At 40.1% G+C, this 21,225-nt stretch overlaps 5 protein-coding genes and 4 long non-coding RNA genes across 9 annotated transcripts; 7 read left to right on the plus strand and 2 right to left on the minus strand.

The window, feature by feature from the left end:
- The first annotated feature begins 1,694 nt into the window (after positions 1-1,694).
- Positions 1,695-2,330, plus strand: LOC113470033. Its single transcript, XR_003393247.1, has 2 exons — positions 1,695-1,820; positions 2,172-2,330. It is a non-coding gene; the product is annotated as an uncharacterized LOC113470033 (long non-coding RNA).
- A 399-nt stretch (positions 2,331-2,729) lies between these two features.
- On the plus strand, positions 2,730-3,272 carry LOC113470034. The gene is made up of 2 exons (XR_003393248.1): positions 2,730-2,848; positions 3,114-3,272. It is a non-coding gene; the product is annotated as an uncharacterized LOC113470034 (long non-coding RNA).
- Positions 3,273-4,241: 969 nt separating this feature from the next.
- On the plus strand, positions 4,242-6,746 carry LOC103515469. The gene is made up of 4 exons (XM_026828166.1): positions 4,242-4,256; positions 4,445-4,623; positions 5,294-5,528; positions 6,324-6,746. Exons 1-4 carry the CDS (start codon positions 4,242-4,244, stop codon positions 6,744-6,746), a joined length of 852 nt encoding a protein of 283 aa, XP_026683967.1.
- A 137-nt stretch (positions 6,747-6,883) lies between these two features.
- Positions 6,884-8,542, minus strand: LOC103515470. Its single transcript, XM_026828167.1, has 3 exons — positions 8,283-8,542; positions 7,904-7,988; positions 6,884-7,218 (listed from the first exon to the last, which is right to left on the minus strand). The coding sequence occupies exons 1-3, from the start codon at positions 8,448-8,450 to the stop codon at positions 6,884-6,886; spliced, it is 588 nt and encodes a 195-aa protein (XP_026683968.1). The 5' UTR covers positions 8,451-8,542.
- A 709-nt stretch (positions 8,543-9,251) lies between these two features.
- On the plus strand, positions 9,252-17,158 carry LOC103515471 (probable acetyl-CoA acyltransferase). The gene is made up of 6 exons (XM_026828168.1): positions 9,252-9,301; positions 9,548-10,037; positions 10,070-10,354; positions 10,811-10,989; positions 11,435-11,669; positions 17,087-17,158. The coding sequence occupies exons 1-6, from the start codon at positions 9,252-9,254 to the stop codon at positions 17,156-17,158; spliced, it is 1,311 nt and encodes a 436-aa protein (XP_026683969.1).
- On the plus strand, positions 12,671-13,882 carry LOC113470032. Its single transcript, XR_003393246.1, has 2 exons — positions 12,671-12,803; positions 13,646-13,882. It is a non-coding gene; the product is annotated as an uncharacterized LOC113470032 (long non-coding RNA).
- Positions 15,098-16,561, plus strand: LOC103515464 (acetyl-CoA acetyltransferase-like). Its single transcript, XM_017446692.1, has 2 exons — positions 15,098-15,101; positions 15,831-16,561. The coding sequence occupies exons 1-2, from the start codon at positions 15,098-15,100 to the stop codon at positions 16,559-16,561; spliced, it is 735 nt and encodes a 244-aa protein (XP_017302181.1).
- Positions 17,159-17,848: 690 nt separating the features above from the next.
- On the minus strand, positions 17,849-18,325 carry LOC113470035. Its single transcript, XR_003393249.1, has 2 exons — positions 18,289-18,325; positions 17,849-17,981 (listed from the first exon to the last, which is right to left on the minus strand). It is a non-coding gene; the product is annotated as an uncharacterized LOC113470035 (long non-coding RNA).
- Positions 18,326-20,047: 1,722 nt separating this feature from the next.
- LOC108253181 (acetyl-CoA acetyltransferase-like) lies at positions 20,048-20,960 on the plus strand (the record flags this gene model as incomplete). The annotated part of the gene is made up of 2 exons (XM_017446695.1): positions 20,048-20,396; positions 20,810-20,960. Coding segments are annotated over exons 1-2 (500 nt in total), but the record flags the coding sequence as incomplete, so codon positions are not given.
- Positions 20,961-21,225: the final 265 nt, after the last annotated feature.

The raw sequence follows: 21,225 nt of genomic DNA on the forward strand, positions 1-21,225 counted from the left end.
ATTCTCCGGTCAATATACAACCTGTAGTCCCCTGCCTTAATTTATTGTACCTATTTATTTTGAGCATGCTATTATATTATTAGATTCCATTTGTTTTGTTCTCAAGTACAATAAAATTTAAGATATTAACATCTACAAGTTTTGCCTTTTATTTTGTACCATGTGGGTTTCATGTTCACAGGTTTATATTATAAGCAACTTGTATTAGAATTAATAACTAGAAGGTTCCATGTAAAATAAATGTTGCATAAGTTCCAAAAGATAACACTGCTACCGTTTTTCACCATGTGGGTTTCATGTTCACAGGTTTATATTATGAGCAACTTGTATTAGAATTAATAACTAGAAGGTTCCATGTAAAATAAATGTTGCATAAGTTCCAAAAGATAACACTGCTATAGTTTTTGGATTTACCATTTCTGGCAACAAAAAGAAATGCCCATCATAGGTAGGTACATTTTTTTTTTTGCTCCTGAAAAATTGCAATAAAAATGAGATAGGCGGTTTAGTTTTGGCCGCGACGATATGCTGATCCAGTTTGGAATCAGCACAGTTTCATTCTTCGTATCAAAATGCTGCAGGGCGAAAACCATGGGCATGGGTGTTTAGCTGCTGATCTATAAGGCACAGTTCACACGATGCATTTATTACTTTCTATTTTTTAAACGAAATTTCTGCGGTTGGTACAACTGGGATGGTTGAAAAAATAAACAAGTCTGTGCGCAAAAGCCCGCCCGATTTGAATTTTGACTTTGTTAGATAAAAACCTATTCAGTTTGTACTAATGTGGACAGTGGACACACGGCAAAATATCTCTAAATGATTGACTAGTCACCACATTGATGGATTTGCTGGATTCGGACGGCTCCAGAGAAAATGTACTGACAGCACAAATAGACAATGTTAAAAAGCTCACAACCATCCTCAAATGAGATAGGATATTGTTTCTACAGTTTGGCATGGGAGTGGTAACTTAAAAACAAGGTAAGCTTACCAACCTTGCCTATCTCAACCCGGTGCATAACCACAACCTAAAGCTCCGGCCATTAGTTTTTAAAAATACTGTAGTAATAGAAAGTAATAGGTTTGATGGAGTGAACTGTAACTGCTAAGGTTTTATCGTTCCGAAAGCAAAGAGAGAAGGAAGACAGGATAGAAGAAAGGTAGCCTTTCCGACTGTTCTTTGGATTCTGAGGACAAACCATATCTGCTTAGTATAAAATTCGACCCGAGGGGGAATCGAACCCGCCACTTTAGTTCAAATAGGCTGGTCCGGCCATTATTGTTATAAAAAATGAAATCCCCTATCAATCTTTGTCTGTGTTTCAGTGTACAGCTGCTGTGGATGATGATTAAACATGATATCCGCCACAAGACTCAAACTTCGGACCCACAAGTGTCCGCCTTACCCCTCCTATGAATAAGCCATTGATCACCTGACCCCTTTAAGAAACAAGTCTCAGGATGGCTTAATCAGGGGCACGGTTAGTCCAGTGGTAACGCGCTTGTTTACCACGCGAAAGGTCCTGGGTTCAATGACCACCATCAACTGAACATTTGCACTCGTATTACGATTGTAATTATTACGACATATTTGTAGCTTAACACTTTGGTCGCCCAAGCAATAATTATGAAATTCACCCACAGGCCCACTTGATCCAATCGATGTCAGGAGTATATGCCTGACGGTGAAAAATTTGAAATCGGTTTGGAAAATTTTGAAGTCTTTGGTCCGTTTGGTGTAGAAATGTTCCTGTATTTCCTGAAAATTGGTGACATTCGGTATTTACAGTAGTGACTTGCTTTAATCTACTCTCGAGGTAAGTTATCTGTATCCCTGTGGGTGAAAGAACCTTGAAATCTTGACACCCTAAATGAGGGATCACCATATCGTTTTATGAGGCACAAGCTACTCAGATGTCTAGGAGACCCTTGGCAAGCTACCTTTAATCTGAAAACCAAAAATGCATGATGTAAGAACGTAAATTTTTGGTTCCCATTAAAGTTGCTCAACTTGTGTAAGTGTCTGCAAGCTGTGAGCTATCAGAATTAAAACCTTTGATAAATTCAATTCCAATATAATAGATCTGTTGCGCTTACTTGGGTGATGTTTCAAAGTCATAGAGCAGGAAAAATGAGGACCAACGGAATTTTTCTTTTTCTTCTTTTAGATAAAAACCTATCCAGTTTGTGCTAATGTGGACAGTGAACACACAGCAAAATATCTCTAAATGATTGACTAGTCACCACAATGATGGATTTGCTGGATTCAGACGGCTCCAGAGAAAATGTACTGACAGCACAAATAGACAATGTTAAAAAGCTCACAACCATCCTCAAAGCATTGCATTTTAAAGAAGGATAAATCAATTTAAAAAATACCGGTAATTTGTAAAGTTTGACGTCACGACATACGCTCCCGTAGGCAATGACGTCATAATTCATGACTCCCGCTTCGTTTGTTTGTGCGCAAGCGTTTCTGCGATTCAGTTTAGAATCAGCACAGTTTCATTCTTCGTATCAATGCTGCAGGGCGAAAAACATGGGACACATGGATGTTTAGCTGCTGATCTATAAGGCACAGTTCACACGATGCATTTATTACTTTCTATTTTTTAAACAAAATTTCTGCGGTTGGTACAACTGGGATGGTTGAAAAAATAAACAAGTCTGTGCGCAAAAGCCCGCCCGATTTGAATTTTGACTTTTTGAAAAATTTGAAATCGGTTTGGAAAATTGGAAGATTTGGAAGTTTCTGATCCGTTTGGTGTAGAAATTTTCCAGTATTTCCTGAAAATTGGTGACATTCGGTATTTACAGTAGTGACTTGCTTTAATCTACTCTCGAGGTAAAAGTTATCTGTATCCCTGTGGGTGAAAGAACCTTGAAATCTTGACACCCTTAATGAGGGATCACCATCCTTTTGTGAGGCACAAGCTACTCGGATGTCTAGGAGACCCTTGGCAAGCTACCTTTAATCTGGAAATGCATGATGAACGTTAATTTTTGGTTCCCAAGTTCCCATAAAAGTTGCTCAACTTGTGCAACTGTCTGCAAGCTGTGAGCTATCAGAATTAAAACCTTTGATAAATTCAATTCCAATATAATTTTAGATAAAACCTATCCAGTTTGTACTAATGTGGACAGTGAAAATATCTCGTGATTGACTAGTCACCACAATGATGGATTTGCTGGATTCGGACGGCTCCAGAGAAAATGTACTGACAGCACAAATAGACAATGTTAAAAAGCTCACAACCATCCTCAAAGCATTGCATTTTAAAGAAGTGAGTATTTGCCTTTTTGGCCTCCTTGTTTAAAGTTGAAGGCCTGACTCGGTTAGCTTTAGGAGTAAAAGATCAGTCCTTTATGCAGACTGTAGAGTAGAGCAGTCCTTTATGAAAAAAAAAAAAAAAAAAAAAACAATCAGCCATTTGCGGGGGATGTTAAATCTTTTTCTTCTCTTCAGTAAGTTATTGCAGTTCTATAATTTTTCCCACCACTCATTATTGTATGTTCTTTTTTTTTACCCTTAACAGTTTTTGTAATTTCATTTGAAGGAATAATTAATATAGCAGGTGGCCTGGGTGGTGATTGTCCCTATTTTTGGTGTTGCCTTAAAGTCAGCTTTTCCTTACCATGTTCAAATCTAGAGATTTCCTTGTGTTTCAGAAAAGCCATTCTCTATCCTTGTCCCGAAAAGAGGTCTGAAAAGGTGAGATAGTGCAAAGATGGGCAAAGTGTATGGCAGGGGCTGCAGCCTATATTTATCCTAGCTTTTTATTCCAAAGGTGGAGTTTACAAGCAAGTTCCAACTCTTTTTAATAATTTATACTGGCTCATGTTAAAGTGCGAGGTGGTGGGAGGGGTCTTTTTTCTTATGTGTTTATTTTTTGATTAAATTGGGACGTGGTCAAACATGTTACCCCTGGGTTAAATAGGGAGGATGGCAACGGCCCAAATGGTCCCATCCCCAAGCAATTAAGGTTAACACTTAATGTTATTATTATTTTTACAAATTTTACCCAAAAGAGTCCTCCATTTTTATCAATTTTGTTTGGGAAATTTGGGTGTCATAAAATATTAAAAGGGGGCTTTCCTTAAAAGGGCCCAGCCACTCACTATCGGGTTGTTCCCCTTGAATTAGGTCCTTGCCTTCAGGGTCTAAAACCGGAGTTAACTGATTGGGGAAAGCCCACCCCACCAACCACTAATTGGTTTCCAGGGTAGACTGGACGGATATGGCTTGGAAAAAGGTCTGGGCCTATACCCAGGGGTTTCTAAAACCCACTGATAAAAGCCCACCCCACCATTATTATTTCAAGGCCAAGCCTGAAATCAGGTGTACCCCTTTTGATAGTTGAGGTGGCTGGGCCCGCTGGGGCCTAAGGGTTGGGTGGTAGAGAAGGTCTCCTGTGTTAACCTCCACTTTTCTCCTGTCCAGGTATATGAAGTCAACATTAACAACAGCAATGATGAGTCAGGGGACACAGTTATGTTTCAAATCCCGTTCATAGCTCTCCTACAATGCCTGACCATATTCGATGGCTGTTCCAATACACCAGGAGCTACATCAACTCTCAAGATGACATACAGAGGTTATGGCCATCCCTTGAATTTAATGTAAGCATAGAGCAGTGCTCAAGCTTGGTTATGAGCAATTTCTATAGCATTAGTGCACGGCCACAATGGCGACCATAATCCATGGATCATTGACAGACAATTGACCATTGCACAAGTGTGTCCACATCAGAGCCTGGAACCTCCTGCTTATTTAGATATGCTTGAAAATTTTGAGATAAGAATGTTATCAAAAATGTATATAAAATCATCGCCTATTGCAGAAAAAAATACTAGGCTCAATTTCTTCATGTTATGGTCAATGCTTTGTTGAGGACGCTGATATCCTTGATGACTACTAAAGCACCTATGGTCGGTTTCACCAATATTTTTCAGCCTCTAGAAGGCCTGTAGAGTTCCATTTAATTTGTATAGGTCAAACAGGGCTAACAGACTGTTAGGGGCAAAAAAAAGTCAGTGAGACCTATCCTTAATCTTTGTATTTCCAGTCTAGAAGAAGAAGGAGTGCTCACAGACTGTCAGATTCGAACCCAGGAGGCTATCGACGTTCTCAACTTTGTCCTTAAAGCACCTATGGTTGGTTTCATTAATATTTTTCAGCCTCTAGAAGGCCTGTAGAGTTCCATTAAATTGTATAGGTCAAACAGGGCTAACAGACTGTTAGGGGCAAAAAAAAGTCAGTAAAACCTATCCTTAGTCTTTGTATTTCCAGTCTAGAAGAAGAAGGAGTGCTCACAGACTGTCAGATTCGAACCCAGGAGGCTATCGACGTTCTCAACTTTGTCATCCGTGATGACGAGATGAGTTTCAAGATCATCATGAAAGCGCTGGAGCTCAAGCTAATATTTGCCGAGCTGGACAGTAGCTCGGAGTACATTGAGCTGAAAATGAGCAGCGAGCCACAGAATATGAAGATTGTGACGCGAGGTGATAGTGGTATGTGTGAGGTAAGACTTTTTTTTCCAAGAACCAAGAGGTTTGATAGAGGGAACTGTAACTTCTAAGGGCAACCTCCGTGGCCGAGTAGGTATCACACTAAGCTTGCACGCAGGAGGTCCGGGTTCGATTCCCGGCGGGACCGAGGTTTTTTTTTGAGCTCTGTGCTTAGAATTCAGGGTGCACTCAGCCTCGTGAGGACAATTGAGTAGCTACTTTAATCGAGTAGCGACCAGTGGCGGAATTACAAATCGAAGAGACGAGCGATGATTGAGTAAATGGAAGACTTGTAATATTGTAATACTTACCCACAAAAAAAGCTCTCTGCTTTACCACAAAGATTCATCATTTGATTTTTTATTATTATTATTTCCCTGTAACTGCTAAGGTCTTATCGTCCCGAAATCAAAGAGAGAAGGAAGACAGGATAAAAGAAAGCCAGCCTTTATCCGAAAACGAACATTTCGGGATAAAATCCGCCCCAGGCGGGAATCGAACCCCCAGCCTAGCGCTTACAAGGCAGACGCGCTACCAATGAAGCTAAAATAAAATTCTTTGTTATTATTATATTATATCACGTGCTCCCTTATACACTTTTCTCTCTACAACTTTCACATTTTTCTATCTCTCATATCGATAAGGAGAACCAAAAGGCCGATATATTGTGCAGAACTTCTTCTGCCTTTTGGTTCTCCTTATCAAGTTGACCCACCATCTTAGGTACCGCTCGGTAATGGGACAACCGCCTCGAACTAATCACTTCCCCGGTAAGGGTGTCCCTCTGCAAACCATCTCTCAATCCGGAGGGTAGCCCATCCCTACGCCCACCTAGGGTGTCCCTCCGTGATCCCAATGTGTCACGGGAGAAGCCATCTCTTAGCCCGCTGGGTAATCCGTCTTTTCTACCGCCCAAAGTATCCCGAATCCCGCTGAGAGTATCCCGCGCGAAGCCATCTCTAAGCCCGCTAGGTAACCCATCCTTCCTACCGCCCAAAGTGTCCCGGGCGAATCCGTCTCTCAGCCCCGCCGGCAGATCTCGTCTTCCACTCAGCGTGTCACGTCGGAAACCCCCGGGCAGAACGCTCTTCCCGCCCAGCGTGTCTCGGCGAATGCCTTCAGGCAAAAGTGGATCTTTTCGCCCGCCGAGCGTGTCCCTCCGCGAATCCCACCAAGAGTATCCCGGGCGAATCCGTCTCTCAGCCCCGCCGGCAGATCTCGTCTTCCACTGAGCGTGTCACGTCGGAAACCCCCAGGCAGAACGCTCTTCCCGCCCAGCGTGTCTCGGCGAATGCCTTCAGGCAAAAGTGGATCTTTTCGCCCGCCGAGCGTGTCCCTCCGCGTTGGATCTTTGAATTCACGTTTAAAATTAGCAGGCGGCAAATCGTTTCTTCCAGTGTCCTTTGGGCAGAACGCTCTTCCCGCCCAGCGTGTCTCGGCGAATCCCTTCAGGCAAAAGTGGATCTTTTCGCCCGCCGAGCGTGTCCCTTCGCGTTGCATCTTTGAATTCACGTTTAAAATTAGCAGGCGGCAAATCGTTTCTTCCAGTGTCCTTTTTGCCGAGTGAGGGGATCTCTTTACTCGAAGCATTTGTCTTGACTCCGCCCCATGGACCTTCCTGGTTCGGAGGGAATTGGGAGCGTTCTGTGAGAATGTTTCGCGCGGGGAGTTTGCTGGGAGGGATTTGCTTTTGGGTGGAGCCGCCTGAAAACCAATGAAAGTGGGTGTTTAAACAATTTTAAAGATGTTTAATTTACAGCCAATGTTGATAACAAATGGTTGGTTAAATTATTGAAAAAAAAAGAAGAAACCAATCTTTCTAGATTTTTTTTTCTCCCTCTTCTTTCAAGTTCTGAGAAGATTTTTCCTCCCAATAGATATCAGGGAAATGTGGGAATTTGCTTTTGGGTGGAGCCGCCTGAAAACCAATGAAAGCGGGTGTTTAAACAAATTTAATGATGTTTAATTTACAGCCAATGTTGATAACAAATGGTTGGTTAAATTATTGAAAAAAAAGAAGAAGGAAGAAGAAAAAAGTGAAAGAAATGAAACGCGAAAATAAACCAATCTTTCTAGATTTTTTTTTTCTTCCTCTTCTTTCAAGTTCCGAGAAGACTTTTCCTCCCAATAGATATCAGGGAAATGTGGGTACTTACCTGGAATCAACTTACCTATGTTTTGTATTCCACTCAAATTCTCAATGTCTTCAGATCTTGGCTTGGTTGTCTTCTTCTTGTGTTCAACTTCAGATGGGGGCTGAAAATGGAAAAACCAATAATAAATTTGATTGTCTATTAGTTGCCTAGGTCGCGGGTTTGATTCCCACCTGGGATGGGTTTTATTGTTCTCAGAACAGCTGACCTATGCTTTCTTCCTGGAATCAACTTACCTATATCTTGTATTCCACTCAAATTCTCAATGTCTTCAGATCTTGGCTTGGTTATCTTCTTCGTGTGTTCAACTTCAGGTGGGGGCTGAAAATAGAAAAACCAATAATAAATTTAATTGTCTATTAGTTGCCTAGGTCGCGGGTTTGATTCCCACCTGGGATGGGTTTTATTGTTCTCAGAACAGCTGACCTATGCTTTCTTCAGAAAAACCAACAATAAATTTGATTGTCTATTAGTTGCCTAGGTCGATTCCCACCTGGGATGGGTTTTATTGTTCTCAGAACAGCTGACCTATGCTTTCTTCCTTTGATTTTGGGACATGACTTCCGTTGTTACGGTTCCTCCTACCTCTTTAAAAATTAAATCTTAATCTCTTACCTTGATTTTCTTTTCCGTGCTACAAGCAGATGGTTTTAGCGTAATGGTGACCTGATCAAAGTTCAACTTCTTTGCAACAACTGGTTTCACATTATCCGGATCCAGTAAAGGACTAGACACCAGGTCTAGATGACTGTCATCTTGGAATAGGTCATCTTCCTCGTTCATACTGTTTGTGTTCAGGTTATTGTCATTCAACTCTCCGTCTGTGTGGTCATTGAGATTGGGGTTTTGTGTTGGAATGTCTTCAATTGGATCCTCTGTTGCGGATCCTTTGTTGTCAAGACAGGGTCAGGGTCTTCTGAAATAATACAAAATAAATAAAATCAAATTTTCACAATTATGTTCTATTTTAATGGGATATGACATCTGAGTATGCTCGGATACCGTCACAATTTACGTATTTATGTTCAATAAAAAGATATACATTAGGCCCAGGACTACATGGCCATGTTAACATGAATGTTTTTGTTCAATAAAAAGATATACATCAGGCTCAGGACTACATACATGTCCGTGTTAAAATGAATGTTGACATCTGAGCATACTTGGATACCCCTACATATCTCTGAACAATAAAACTCCAATTGTGTTCTAATGCTTTAATGAGTTCTTGGTGCTCCTAAATTTAAAAGTCCCACAAAGCCTCACAAAGGACTGATTGTATGACTTATACATAGATTTTGTACCTCATATTAATGAATTGGTTTAGGATATTTACGAGTAAGTTACATAGCCATATTTCGTATTAATGTTGGTTAAGGTTTAGGTTAGGTTAAATAATAGGGGATTTTGTACCCCAGCGGTCTGGCTGGGGGTCGTTAAACAGGGAGTAGACCAGCTTAGTCTGGCTGGGGGACTATAAACAGTGAGTATACCAGCCGGAATTTCCTTTGCTAAAGAAATACGTGTCCTTTTTGCCGAGTGAGGGGATCTCTTTACTCGAAGCATTTGTCTTGACTCCGCCCCATGGACCTTCCTGAGGGTCTGCTTGGTTCGGAGGGAATTGGGAGCGTTCTGTGAGAATGTTTCGCGCGGGGAGTTTACTGGGAGGGATTTGCTTTTGGGTGGAGCCGCCTGAAAACCAATGAAAGTGGGTGTTTAAACAAATTGAAAGATGTTTAATTTACAGCCAATGTTGATAACAAATGGTTGGTTAAATTATTGAAAAAAAGAAGAAGAAGGAAGAAAAAAAAGTGAAAGAAACGCAAAAATAAACCAATCTTTCTAGATTTTTTTTTTTTTTTTCTCCCTCTTCTTTCAAGTTCCGAGAAGACTTTTCCTCCCAATAGCAAGTCTGTAGGATTTGCATACCAGGCAATCAAAAGTGGAGATGCCACAGCTATTGTTGCTGGTGGACAGGAGTGTATGAGCCAAGCACCTCATGTTATTAACATTAGGAACGGAATCAAGTTGAATGATGCTGAGATGAAGGACAGTATGGTGTTTGACGGACTGACTGATGCATTCCACAATATTCACATGGGTATCACTGCTGAGAATATTGCAAAGAAATGGAGCATTTCCCGCCTTGAACAAGATGAGTATGCTTACCAGTCTCAAGTGAAAACTGCCAAGGCTCAAGAAGGAGGCTATTTTGATGAGGAAATTGTACCTGTTGTAATCAGCACAAGGAAAGGAGATGTTGTTGTAGCTAAGGATGAATACCCCAAGGCCAATACAAGTGTAGATGCTCTACAAAAACTAAGACCTGTGTTCCAGAAGGATGGTACAGTGACCGCAGGCAATGCATCTGGTATCAATGATGGAGCTGCAGCCGGGAAATTGTACCTGTTGTAATCAGCACAAGGAAAGGAGATGTTGTTGTAGCTAAGGATGAATACCCCAAGGCCAATACAACTGTAGAAGCTCTACAAAAACTAAGACCTGTGTTCCAGAAGGATGGTACAGTGACCGCAGGCAATGCATCTGGTATCAATGATGGAGCTGCAGCCGTGTTGTTGATGAGTTATAAAAGAGCCCAGGCACGGAACATTCAACCTCTTGCTAGAATAGTAGCTATGAGTTCTGCTGGTGTAGAGCCTACCCTGATGGGACCTACTTTATTCCAAGTGAGTTACAAGAAGTTCAACTCTTTTTATAATTTATACTGCTCATTAAAGTTTCTAGGTGGTGGAGTGGTCAACATGCTTACCTGGTAAATAGGAGGATGCAGGTTCAATCCCAGCAATTAAGTACATTAATATTGTTTTTTTTTTTTTAGTCCCTCTATTTTTATAATTTGTTTGAATTTGATATCATAATATTAGAGCTCTAAGGCCAGCCACTCACTATTGGGTTGTCCTGATTAGGTCTGCCTGTCAGGTCTAACCGATAACTGATGAGCACACACACTATCAGGTAGACCTGACAGATATGGCTGAAAAGGTCTGCCTATCAGGTCTACCTGATAAGCACACATACCATCAGGCAGACCTGATCAGGTGTACCTGATAGTGAGTGGCTGGCCTAAGGGTTGGGTGGTAGGGAAGGTCTCCTGTGTTAACCTCCACTTTTTTCCTGTCCAGGTATATGAAGTCAACATTAACAACAGCAATGATGAGTCGGGGGACACAGTTATGTTTCAAATCCCGTTCATAGCTCTCCTACAATGCCTGACCATATTCGACGGCTGTTCCAATACACCAGGAGCTACATCAACTCTCAAGATGACGTACAGAGGTTATGGCCATCCCTTGAATTTAATGTAAGCATAGAGCAGTGCTCAAGCTTGGTTATGAGCAATTTTCTATAGCATTAGTGCACAGCCACAATGGCGACCATAATCCATGGATCATTGACAATTGACCATTGCACAAGTGTGTCCACATCAGAGCCTGGAATCTCCTGCTTATTTAGATATGCTTGAAAATTTTGAGATAAGAATGTTATCAAAAATGTATATAAAACCATCGCCCATTGCAGAAAAAAATACTAGGCTCAATTTCTTCATGTTATGGTCAATGCTTTGCTGAGGACGCTGATATCCTTGACAACTACTAAAGCACCTATGGTCGGTTTCACCAATATTTTTCAGCCTCCAGAAGGCCTGTAGAGTTCCATTCAATTTGTATAGGTCAAACAGGGCTAACAGACTGTTAGGGGCAAAAAAAAAAGTCAGTGAGACCTATCCTTATTCTTTGTATTTCCAGTCTAGAAGAAGAAGGAGTGCTCACAGACTGTCAGATTCGAACCCAGGAGGCTATCGACGTTCTCAACTTTGTCATCCGTGATGACGAGATGAGTTTCAAGATCATCATGAAAGCGCTGGAGCTCAAGCTAATATTTGCCGAGCTGGACAGTAGCTCGGAGTACATTGAGCTGAAAATGAGCAGCGAGCCACAGAATATGAAGATTGTGACGCGAGGTGATAGTGGTATGTGTGAGGTAAGACTTTTTTTTCCAAGAACCAAGAGGTTTGATAGAGGGAACTGTAACTGCTAAGGGCAACCTCCGTGGCCGAGTGGGTATCACACTAAGCTTGCACGCAGGAGGTCCGGGTTCGATTCCCGGCGGGGCCGAGGTTTTTTTGAGCTCTGTGCTTAGAATTCGGGGTGCACTCGTGAGGACAATTGAGTAGCGACTGGAGTAGGGGCCAGTGCCCCAAAAGATGGGTTAAGCTTATACGAACCTACGAAGCAACAGAATTCACTAGATCGATTTCCGCCTGGAGTGAACTTTATCCCACACAGATAAAGTTCGTTCTTAGAACGGCTGGCTTTCTCCTATCCTGTCCTCGATTTCAGGACGATAACAGCTCCGTTGTTACACTTCCCTCTATCAAACCTCTTGTGCGGGGGGACCAAACTCTCCAAGAATGGTTGTTTTTGTATCAGGAAATTTTACAATTTCCTTCATTCTCATTTGTTGAGATTTTTCGAATCACAGTCCATTCTGTCCAATCAGAGTAAAGAAATTCTCAATTTCTTTCTCTTGGTTTGGAAACTTGCTAAGTGTTTTAGGTCCAGGTCTACAGGTTTACATTTAATTAATTATGAAGTTTATCTAACGTCAAATTAACTAAATATTTGGTGACCTTAGAGCCCATTCCCACTTGTCATTAGAAAAAATCTTGTGTGTAGTGGAAACACTCTCATTTAAATTACATTACTTACAGGAAAAAAAATCGATGAAATTCACAAGTGGGAAAGGGGCTCTTGGAGTATGCTCAGAGACTGTGTTTGAAAATTCTCTGAACACATTCTCGGGTCAATATACAACCTGTAGTCCCCTGCCTTAATTTATTGTACCTATTTATTTTGAGCATGCTATTTTTTTATTTTTTTTTATTTTTTATTATTAGATTCCATTTGTTTTGTTCTCAAGTAGAATAAAATTTAAGATATTAACATCTACAAGTTTTGCCTTTTATTTTGCACCATGCCTATCATTAAGTTCCTACAGGTTGCTATCAAAGCAAACCTACGCGGTACGAGTGAGGGACTCCTGTGCTTCCATTTCGTTATCTGTTTGGATATGAACAGCTCGCAGGAACGCCAGTACAACTATATTGAATATTTCGTAAGTATTACCCACCTCACTGGTGTAGTATTTAGTATGTCATCAAAAATGTATATAAAACCATCGCCCATTGCAGAAAAAAATTCTAGGCTCAGTGGTGTAGTATTTAGTATGTCATCAAAAATCTATATAAAACCATCGCCCATTGCAGAAAAAAATACTAGGCTCAATTTCTTCATGTTATGGTCAATGCTTTGTTGAGGACGCTGATATCCTTGACGACTACTAAAGCACCTATGGTCGGTTTCACCAATAGTTTCTCTGGATCTGGAGGTTGGTGGTTTGAGGCTAAGCTAAGTCCGAAAATTTAGCGTGTTGTATTAAGCGGGGAGCGACATGTGACAAGCACTTATGCTCAACACGGTTAAAATTCCTTCCTCTATTTATTTGTTATTTTAAGGTTGTGGTTATGTACCGGGTTGAGTTGAGACAGGATATTGATTCTACAGTTTGGCATGGGAGTGGTAAATTAAAAAACAGGCAACTTTACCAACCTTGCCTATCTCAACCCGGTGCATAACCACAACCTAAAGCTCCGGCCATTAGTTTTTAAAAATAGGTTTGATGGAGTGAACTGTACTGTAACTGCTAAGGTTTTATCCTTCCGAAAGCAAAGAGAGAAGGAAGACAGGATAGAAGAAAGGTAGCCTTTTCGACTGGATTCTGAGGACAATCTTGTTCTGTGTACAAGAAAATAAATAAATAAAATAAACCATATCTGCTTAGTATAAAATTCGACCCGAGGGGGAATCGAACCCGCCACTTTAGTTCAAATAGGCTGGTCCGGCCATTATTGTTATAAAAAATGAAATCCCCAATCATTATCTTTGTCTATGTTTCAGTGTACAGCTGCTGTGGATGATGATTAAACATGATATCCGCCACAAGACTCAAACTTCGGACCCACAAGTGTCCACCTTACCCCTCCTATGAATAAGCCATTGATCACCTGACCCCTTTAATTTATTTACCTAATTTACGGGATCTAACCCATTATATAAACAAAATGCTTATTTATACTGCTCGCATAGGACTGTAAAGTCCCTTTACTCCAGCAGTAGACTACTACTATTATTGTGGTCAAATTATCAAATTATATTGAGGATAAAATTCCATACCTCGGCTGGGATTGAACCCATGCCCTCCTGTTTACCAGGCGAGCGCCTTTACACCACCGAGGTAGGTAAGTCTCAGGATGACTTAATCAGGGGCACGGTTAGTCCAGTGGTAACGCGCTTGTTTACCACGCGAAAGGTCCTGGGTTCAATGACCACCATCGACTGAACATTTGCACTCGTATTACGATTGTAATTATTACGACATATTTGTAACTTAACGTGTAAAGATCTCCTAGTCCCATTTATTTCATAAGTTGAACAATTCCATTTGTAATAGGTAATCTAATAATAAAACGTTTTTATTTTTGTTTATTTTTTACCTGGTTTGTTTCATTTATTTCTAAAAACTGAGTTTGGTTAGTGACCATAAATAGAGAAAGGTAGACTGACAAAAGGTACGTCACACCGACCCCCAAATATAATTAAGAACAGGGACGTTAAAAGAAATTTCCAAAAAGTTTGTAGGCTTTTTATATCGATTTATTGTTCATCTCATATGTGGAACATGGTCATACTACACTTGCCTGCACAAAAAGCGACTCAAACTTGAAAATATCGAAATTCACTCTTCGTTCATGCTTCATGAGCCTTTTAGTAACGTATGCGCACAAACACATTAATGCGTTACCTGCGAGGGAGCTTTGCTCGGGACATTTGATGTGATGTCATCGCCTACGGGAGCGTATGCCGTGACGTCAAAGTTCACGATTTACCGGTATTTTTTAAATCGATTTATCTCGGGATTTAGAAGAGTCGTAGAAGAAAAAGAAAAATTCCGTTGGTCCTCATTTTTCCTGCTCTATGACTTTGAAACATCACCCAAGTATGCATCGTAGAAGAAAAAGAAAAATTCCGTTGGTCCTCATTTTTCCTGCTCTATGACTTTGAAACATCACCCAAGTAAGCTTCCGTTAGTCCTTATTTTTCCTGCTCTATGACTTTGAAACATCACCCAAGTAAGCGCAACTGATCTATTTTCCAATCTTTGGTGATATAGGGTTGTTCATTTTTCCTGCTCCATGACTTTGAAACATCACCCAAGTAAGCGCAACTGATCTATTATAGCTTTTATTTGGCGAAAAATAAACAAAAATATTTTACTTAAAGGGGCACACCGATAGTTCAGTAGTAACGCGGTTGTTTGCCATAAAGAACGTTCCGGGTTCGATGCCCACAATGGGTTATTTTCCGATGATGGGTATGCTACGACACAAACCACATGAGTCTAATGTATAGCAGTTTTGTTTTATAGCTACGACTGACAAACGATAAATCTTTTCCTCTTTCTCCATCTCTGCACGTAGAGTGAAAAGCTCGTGGAATACCCCATAGGGTGGATTTCACCAATATTTTTTCAGCCCTTAGAAGGCCTGTTAAGATCATGTTACACCAAGCGCGCATCGTTTGCAAACAATGCGCGCTTGGTGTAACATTACCTTTAGCTTTTGTAGAAAAACCGACAGCAGCCGGATCAACTCCGCGCACACACGAACGCTGTTTGCAAGCCAATGTTTGTGGAAAAATGATTGCAAAAGTTTGCAAACGATGTGCTCTTGGTGTAACATTAGCTTTAAGCTAACAGCCTGTAACGTTCTATTTGACTTGTATAGGCTTAACACGGCTGTTGGTCCGCCACGCCACTGACAGACCCGGGTCTGACAGTGGCGTGTCGGACATTAGGGGGTGAAAAGTAGGTTGGTGAAACCCACCCCTAGTCTTTGTCTTCACCACTCCAAATTATACATTATCCCGAGATACCCTTTCCTACTCATTTCAATCGTCCAATCATTTTCAATCCCAACTCTGATGTCACAGGTTCTTTAGGCGGTGATGGTAGGGTACCGAACCTTATCTTAGGTACCGCTCGGTAATGGGACAACCGCCTCGAACTAATCACTTCCCCGGTAAGGGTGTCCCTCTGCAAACCATAAGTCTGTAGGATTTGCATACCAGGCAATCAAAAGTGGAGACGCCACAGCTATTGTTGCTGGCGGACAGGAGTGTATGAGCCAAGCACCTCATGTTATTAACATTAGGAACGGAATCAAGTTGAACGATGCCGAGATGAAGGACAGTATGGTGTTTGACGGACTGACTGATGCATTCCACAATATTCACATGGGTATCACTGCTGAGAATATTGCAAAGAAATGGAGCATTTCCCGCCTTGAACAAGATGAGTATGCTTACCAGTCTCAAGTGAAAACTGCCAAGGCTCAAGAAGGAGGCTATTTTGATGAAGAAATTGTACCTGTTGTAATCAGCACAAGGAAAGGAGATGTCGTTGTAGCTAAGGATGAATACCCCAAGGCCAATACAACTGTAGAAGCTCTACAAAAACTAAGACCTGTGTTCCAGAAGGATGGTACAGTGACTGCAGGCAATGCGTCTGGTATCAATGATGGAGCTGCAGCCGTGTTGTTGATGAGTTACAAAACAGCCCAGGCACGGAACATTCAACCTCTTGCTAGAATAGTAGCTATGAGTTCTGCCGGTGTAGAGCCTACCCTGATGGGCACAGGTCCTATCCCTGCTGTCAATGCTGTTCTGGCTAAGGCAGGTTGGAGTAAAGAGGAAGTAGGCTACTTTAATCGAGTAGCGACCAGTGGCGGGATTGCAAATCGAAGACAAGAGCGGTGATTGAGTAAATGGAAGACTTGTAATATTGTAATACCCACAAAAAAAGCTCTCTGCTTTACCACAAAGATTCATGATTTGATTTTTTTTCCCCCTGTAACTGCCAAGGTCTTATCGTCCCGAAATCGAAGAGAGAAGGAAGACAGGATAAAAGAAAGTCAGCTGTTCCGAAAACGAACATTATCCGTTCGGGATAAAATCCGCCCCAGGCGGGAATCGAACCCCTAGCCTAGCGCTTACAAGGCAGACGCGCTACCAATGAAGCTAAAATAAACTTCCTTATTATTAATATATCACATGCTAAAATAAACTTCCTTATTATTAATATATCACATGCTTGCTCCCTTATACACTTTTCTCTCTACAACTTTCACATTTTTCTGTCTCTCATATCGATAAGGAGAACCAAAAGGCAGATATATTGTGCAGAACTTCTTCTGCCTTTTGGTTCTCCTTATCGAGTTGACTCACAGAACTTATAATATATAATGACTGCTGAAACCCTCCAAGAGTCTCTCATATCCTCAGGTTTGCATATCTAGTTCGAGCGAGTTCGTGGACATATTCAGCTTGTTCTTCCTAGAGAAAGAAAGGGAATAAGTTTAATATTAGTTAGCCTTGCTAACTTGCTTTCTTCCAATAAATTTAGTGGTGAAGAATAGCATTGGCATTGTCTACCCATCATAGGTAGAACTAGATATACGTATGTCTTATGGTTATGAATCTCATCATCATCCTTCTTCTTCGTCTTTTCCCACGTTCAGACAAAGTCAGCATTTTGTATCAGCCTCACAATCAGCACTAGCTAGGGTGTTTGCTTTGGGCTGATATTTGGTTTTGGCTAGAAAAATATTGTGAGTGGATGCCCTTTGCACTTAACCTTTGCTATTTCTTTAGAAAGGGGAATTTCAGGCTGCTATCCTCCCTGTTTAAAGTCACCCAGCCCTCCCTGTTTAAAGTGGTTGAAAAAAGAAGGAAATTTTGAAAATTTAACGCGTATTTTATTTTGTGGCAATGTTGGAAAAAAGTGAAAATTTTTCCATTTCGTCCATTTTTTGTATTTTATTATTCACTTCCCCTCCTTTTCTTTTGGATATTTTTGGATTTGAGTGAAAAAATTTTCACCTCTGTTGGAAGAGAAAAAAACTTGTATCTATGAAAAAATGTACAAGAACTCACCTTGGTCATTAGGAGGTGCTGGTGATGTAAATATGTCCGGAAGTTCACTCGGATCTGTTGGAACATCCCTAGGGGGACTTGGTGGCACATACTTCTTATATCCGGGAAGATTGTTGCAAGCATAGGTTTCACATTCATCCAACTGTGATTGACCATCTGTCAGAAACTTTTTGTAATCCTGATTACTCGCCTCAAGTTCTTTGATTTCATCTTCCAGCAACTTTGAGATCTCTTCTTGTTCTTCCTAGAGAAAGAAAGGGAATAAGTTTAATATTAGTTAGCCTTGCTAACTTGCTTTCTTCCAATAAATTTAGTGGTGAAGAATATCATTGGCATTGTCTACCTATCATAGGTAGAGGTACATATAGGTACCTATGTCTTATGAATCTCATCATCACCATCATCTTCTTCTTCCTTGTCTTTTCCCACGTTCAGACAAAGTCAGCATTTTTTGTCAGCCTCACAATCAGCACTAGCTAGGGTGTTTGCTTTGGGCCGATATTAGGTTTTGGCTAGAAAAATATTATGAGTGGATGGCCCATGCACTCAACCTTTGCTATTTCTTTAGAAAGAGGAATTTCAGGCTGCTATCTTCCCTGTTTAAAGTGGTTGAAAAAAGAAGGAAATTTTGAAAATTTATTAAACCTTTTCTCATCAGAACAACACTCAAACTTACCACCATCTCATCCATTTCTTTCATTAGATTGTTCACAATTTTCTCTGCCTCCTGAGCTGGTTCATTGTTATGGTTAAATCCTATGAGATATGGCTTTTCCAACTTTGATTCTATGTATTTGATTTTCTCGTCGATTGCACGAGCAATCAAAATCAAATCACTTTCCATGATGCTGCTTTTCTTGTGCTGATTCTTGTTATATCATCTGAAAAGACTAACAAAATGAGGTTTTTTTTTAAGTAAGCATAGCCTATGCCCAGAAAAAAAGCTTGGAATCAATTTATTAAACAAATGAATATGAACATCCAGGTTTTATTAACATAGGTCCCATCATTTTGCCTTGACTAGTTTGTTGTTCATCCCTTTGTTGTCTGATAATTGCAGAATATTTAATCCAATTTATGTGAAAGGGGCATTCTAATTGAGGTGTTCAATTCACGCAACCATGAAGCTTTAGGTTTTTTTTAGAGCTACACCAAAGTTTATTGCTCTAAAAGTCCTAAATAAAATTTTGAATTATGGCTTCCCTGAAATTGATTTAATTAGTTCTTGATCTTGAAGAACGTAACAGACTAGAGTCTCCTTCTCCTTCTTGGATTTGATCAAGTTCAAGCTTAATTAATTCTTCGTGTGTGAATAAACTGGTTTTCTACTTACATACGTCCAACTGTCCAAGTTTGTTTTGTTCCTTTCAGATTCAGTTTTATTTTAACTTTATTAATTTAATTTTTACTTTTTTATTCCACTTTTGGCCATTTTCATTTTCCGTTTTTGTTCAAAAATTTGAAATAGCATGCGAAAAATGTATTTGAGCTTTTCTCAACATCCGCTAGAGCGCGTCAAAAATTGGGATAAGGAAAGAGCATCGTGTGCACTGACCTTTTACACGTTGATAAAAAAAGTTGGCACGAAAATTTAAATTTGAAGAAGTGCACTGTTATCAGATCAAAGTCAGACATCAGACTTTAGAGGGGTTTTCCGATTTTCCTCATTTTCTAGAAGTGTTTTGATTTTATTTCAAGTTTTTCCATTATTTCAAACTCCATTGCTCTGGGAAATTTACAAGTTGTCAGTTTACGTAAGAAAATCTTCATAGTTTTTTCCCTGAGTCACATAGATATCAGGTTTTCCCCATCTTGATCTCAATCTCCAAGTAAGAACAATCTAATTTGAAGACTCTACAATCTCATCACACAGAAGTGTAAGTAACAAATTTACAGGTCCAATAACAACTGGTAGTCATAATTGTTATTTATTAGCTCTCAAAAAACACTTTTGTATGTTCCAAGTGTGAACACTTTGTGTTTGTCTGAAATAATGTGTCAAAGATGAAACAGGAATCTAGGTACCTACCTATTTAAAAACACATTTCTAATAATTACTTATCCAAGTGTTTTACATTTTTTACAAAGGAGATGTAATTCTTCTGATAATCTGGTTCATATTTGTTACAGGTTTCACAAGATCTACCATGGTTCTCTCTGACAATGATGTTGTGATTGTATCCGGTAGGTACCTATTTAAAAACACATTTCTAATAATTACTTATCCAAGTGTTTTACATTTTTTACAAAGGAGATGTGATTCTTCTGACAATCTGGTTCATATTTGTTACAGGTTTCACAAGATCTACCATGGTTCTCTCTGACAATGATGTTGTGATTGTATCCGCAGCCAGAACTCCTATCGGCAGTTTTCTAGGATCCCTCTCTGAGTTAAAAGCCCATGATCTTGGCAGCACAGCAATCAAAGAAGTGTTGAAACGGGCTAATGTTCTGCCCAATGAAATTTCTGAGGTTATTTTAGGCCAAGCTCTGACTGCTGGTCAAGGGCAAAACCCAGCCAGACAAGCATCTATCAAGGCAAACATTCCTAATGAAGTCCCTGCATCTCTTGTTAACATGCTGTGTGGCTCGGGACTTAAGTCTGTAACCCTAACATCAAGGCAACAAGTCCTCTTGACATTACATTGGCTGGGCAATGGTGCTCAGTACCACATAACCGCTGATGCTCATGGGGTTTTAGTTATAATACATGATAGTGTTGTTTATAATTTAAGTTACTTAATTGAACTTAATTTTATTTTTTATTGAACTTATTTTTAACAATGAACAACTTACTAAATCCTCTATGGAGTGATAGTGAGGAGGATGGACCCCAAGAAGAGGGAATAAGACATCAAGTTTTTCGGGCCAGAGTAAATTTCAATACAGCAAATGATTTCATTTTTGTTGAGAGGTTCAGGGTTTCAAGGGATGTGGTGGAACAAATTTTAACTACAGTTTCACCCTTCCTTGAACACCCAACCAACAGAAGGCATGCCCTAACATCAAGGCAACAAGTCCTCTTGACATTACATTGGCTGGGCAAAGATCCCTCTCGCATTTTTAATGCAGATGAGAGTTCTTTCCAAACATGTCCAAAAACTGGGAAAGTTCTTGGTCCCATATCGTTCGACAACTTTTATGAGATCAAGTCTGGCAATGAAAAAGAGGCAATTACACTCATGGGGTTTCAAAGTCAACAGTACAACGTACTGTGCATAAAGTAAGTACTTACTGAGATAAGATAGATACATGTTAATTAAGGGGCTCAGAAGTAAAATGATCTAGGTATGTTACATTTTTGGTCAAATTGAGTTATGTACATACTACATATATAGGATGTAGTGAACACTAGACAATGGGAGCCGGGTGTGTATTCCAAACAATTTTATCATCTTTTCTAACATTTTATTGTGTGCCACTTTTTTTTTTTTTTTTTTTTTTTTTTCGGTTTGTTGGGTGTGGGGTTGGGTACCATTTTCCAAGGT

Source organism: Diaphorina citri, unplaced genomic scaffold, assembly GCF_000475195.1.
Source record: "Diaphorina citri unplaced genomic scaffold, Diaci psyllid genome assembly version 1.1 scaffold1349, whole genome shotgun sequence".
NCBI classification, from domain to species: domain Eukaryota; kingdom Metazoa; phylum Arthropoda; class Insecta; order Hemiptera; family Psyllidae; genus Diaphorina; species Diaphorina citri.

Bases quoted from the DNA above. Each gene is read 5' to 3' on its own strand.
- LOC103515469 (XM_026828166.1), top strand. The intron at 4,624-5,293 runs GTAAGCATAGAG...TTGTATTTCCAG, and splicing joins GGCCATCCCTTGAATTTAAT to TCTAGAAGAAGAAGGAGTGC. The intron at 5,529-6,323 runs GTAAGACTTTTT...CTCAATCCGGAG, and splicing joins GTGATAGTGGTATGTGTGAG to GGTAGCCCATCCCTACGCCC.
- LOC103515470 (XM_026828167.1), bottom strand. From the start codon at position 8,450: ATGAACGAGGAAGATGACCTATTCCAAGATGACAGTCATCTAGACCTG. The intron at 7,989-8,282 runs GTAAGAGATTAA...TTCTATTTTCAG, and splicing joins GCACGGAAAAGAAAATCAAG to CCCCCACCTGAAGTTGAACA. The intron at 7,219-7,903 runs GTAAGTTGATTC...ATTGGTTTTCAG, and splicing joins GAGTGGAATACAAGATATAG to GCGGCTCCACCCAAAAGCAA.
- LOC103515471 (XM_026828168.1), top strand. From the start codon at position 9,252: ATGGACCTTCCTGAGGGTCTGCTTGGTTCGGAGGGAATTGGGAGCGTT. The intron at 10,038-10,069 runs GGTATCAATGAT...AGCCGGGAAATT, and splicing joins TGACCGCAGGCAATGCATCT to GTACCTGTTGTAATCAGCAC. The intron at 10,355-10,810 runs GTGAGTTACAAG...TTTCCTGTCCAG, and splicing joins TGGGACCTACTTTATTCCAA to GTATATGAAGTCAACATTAA.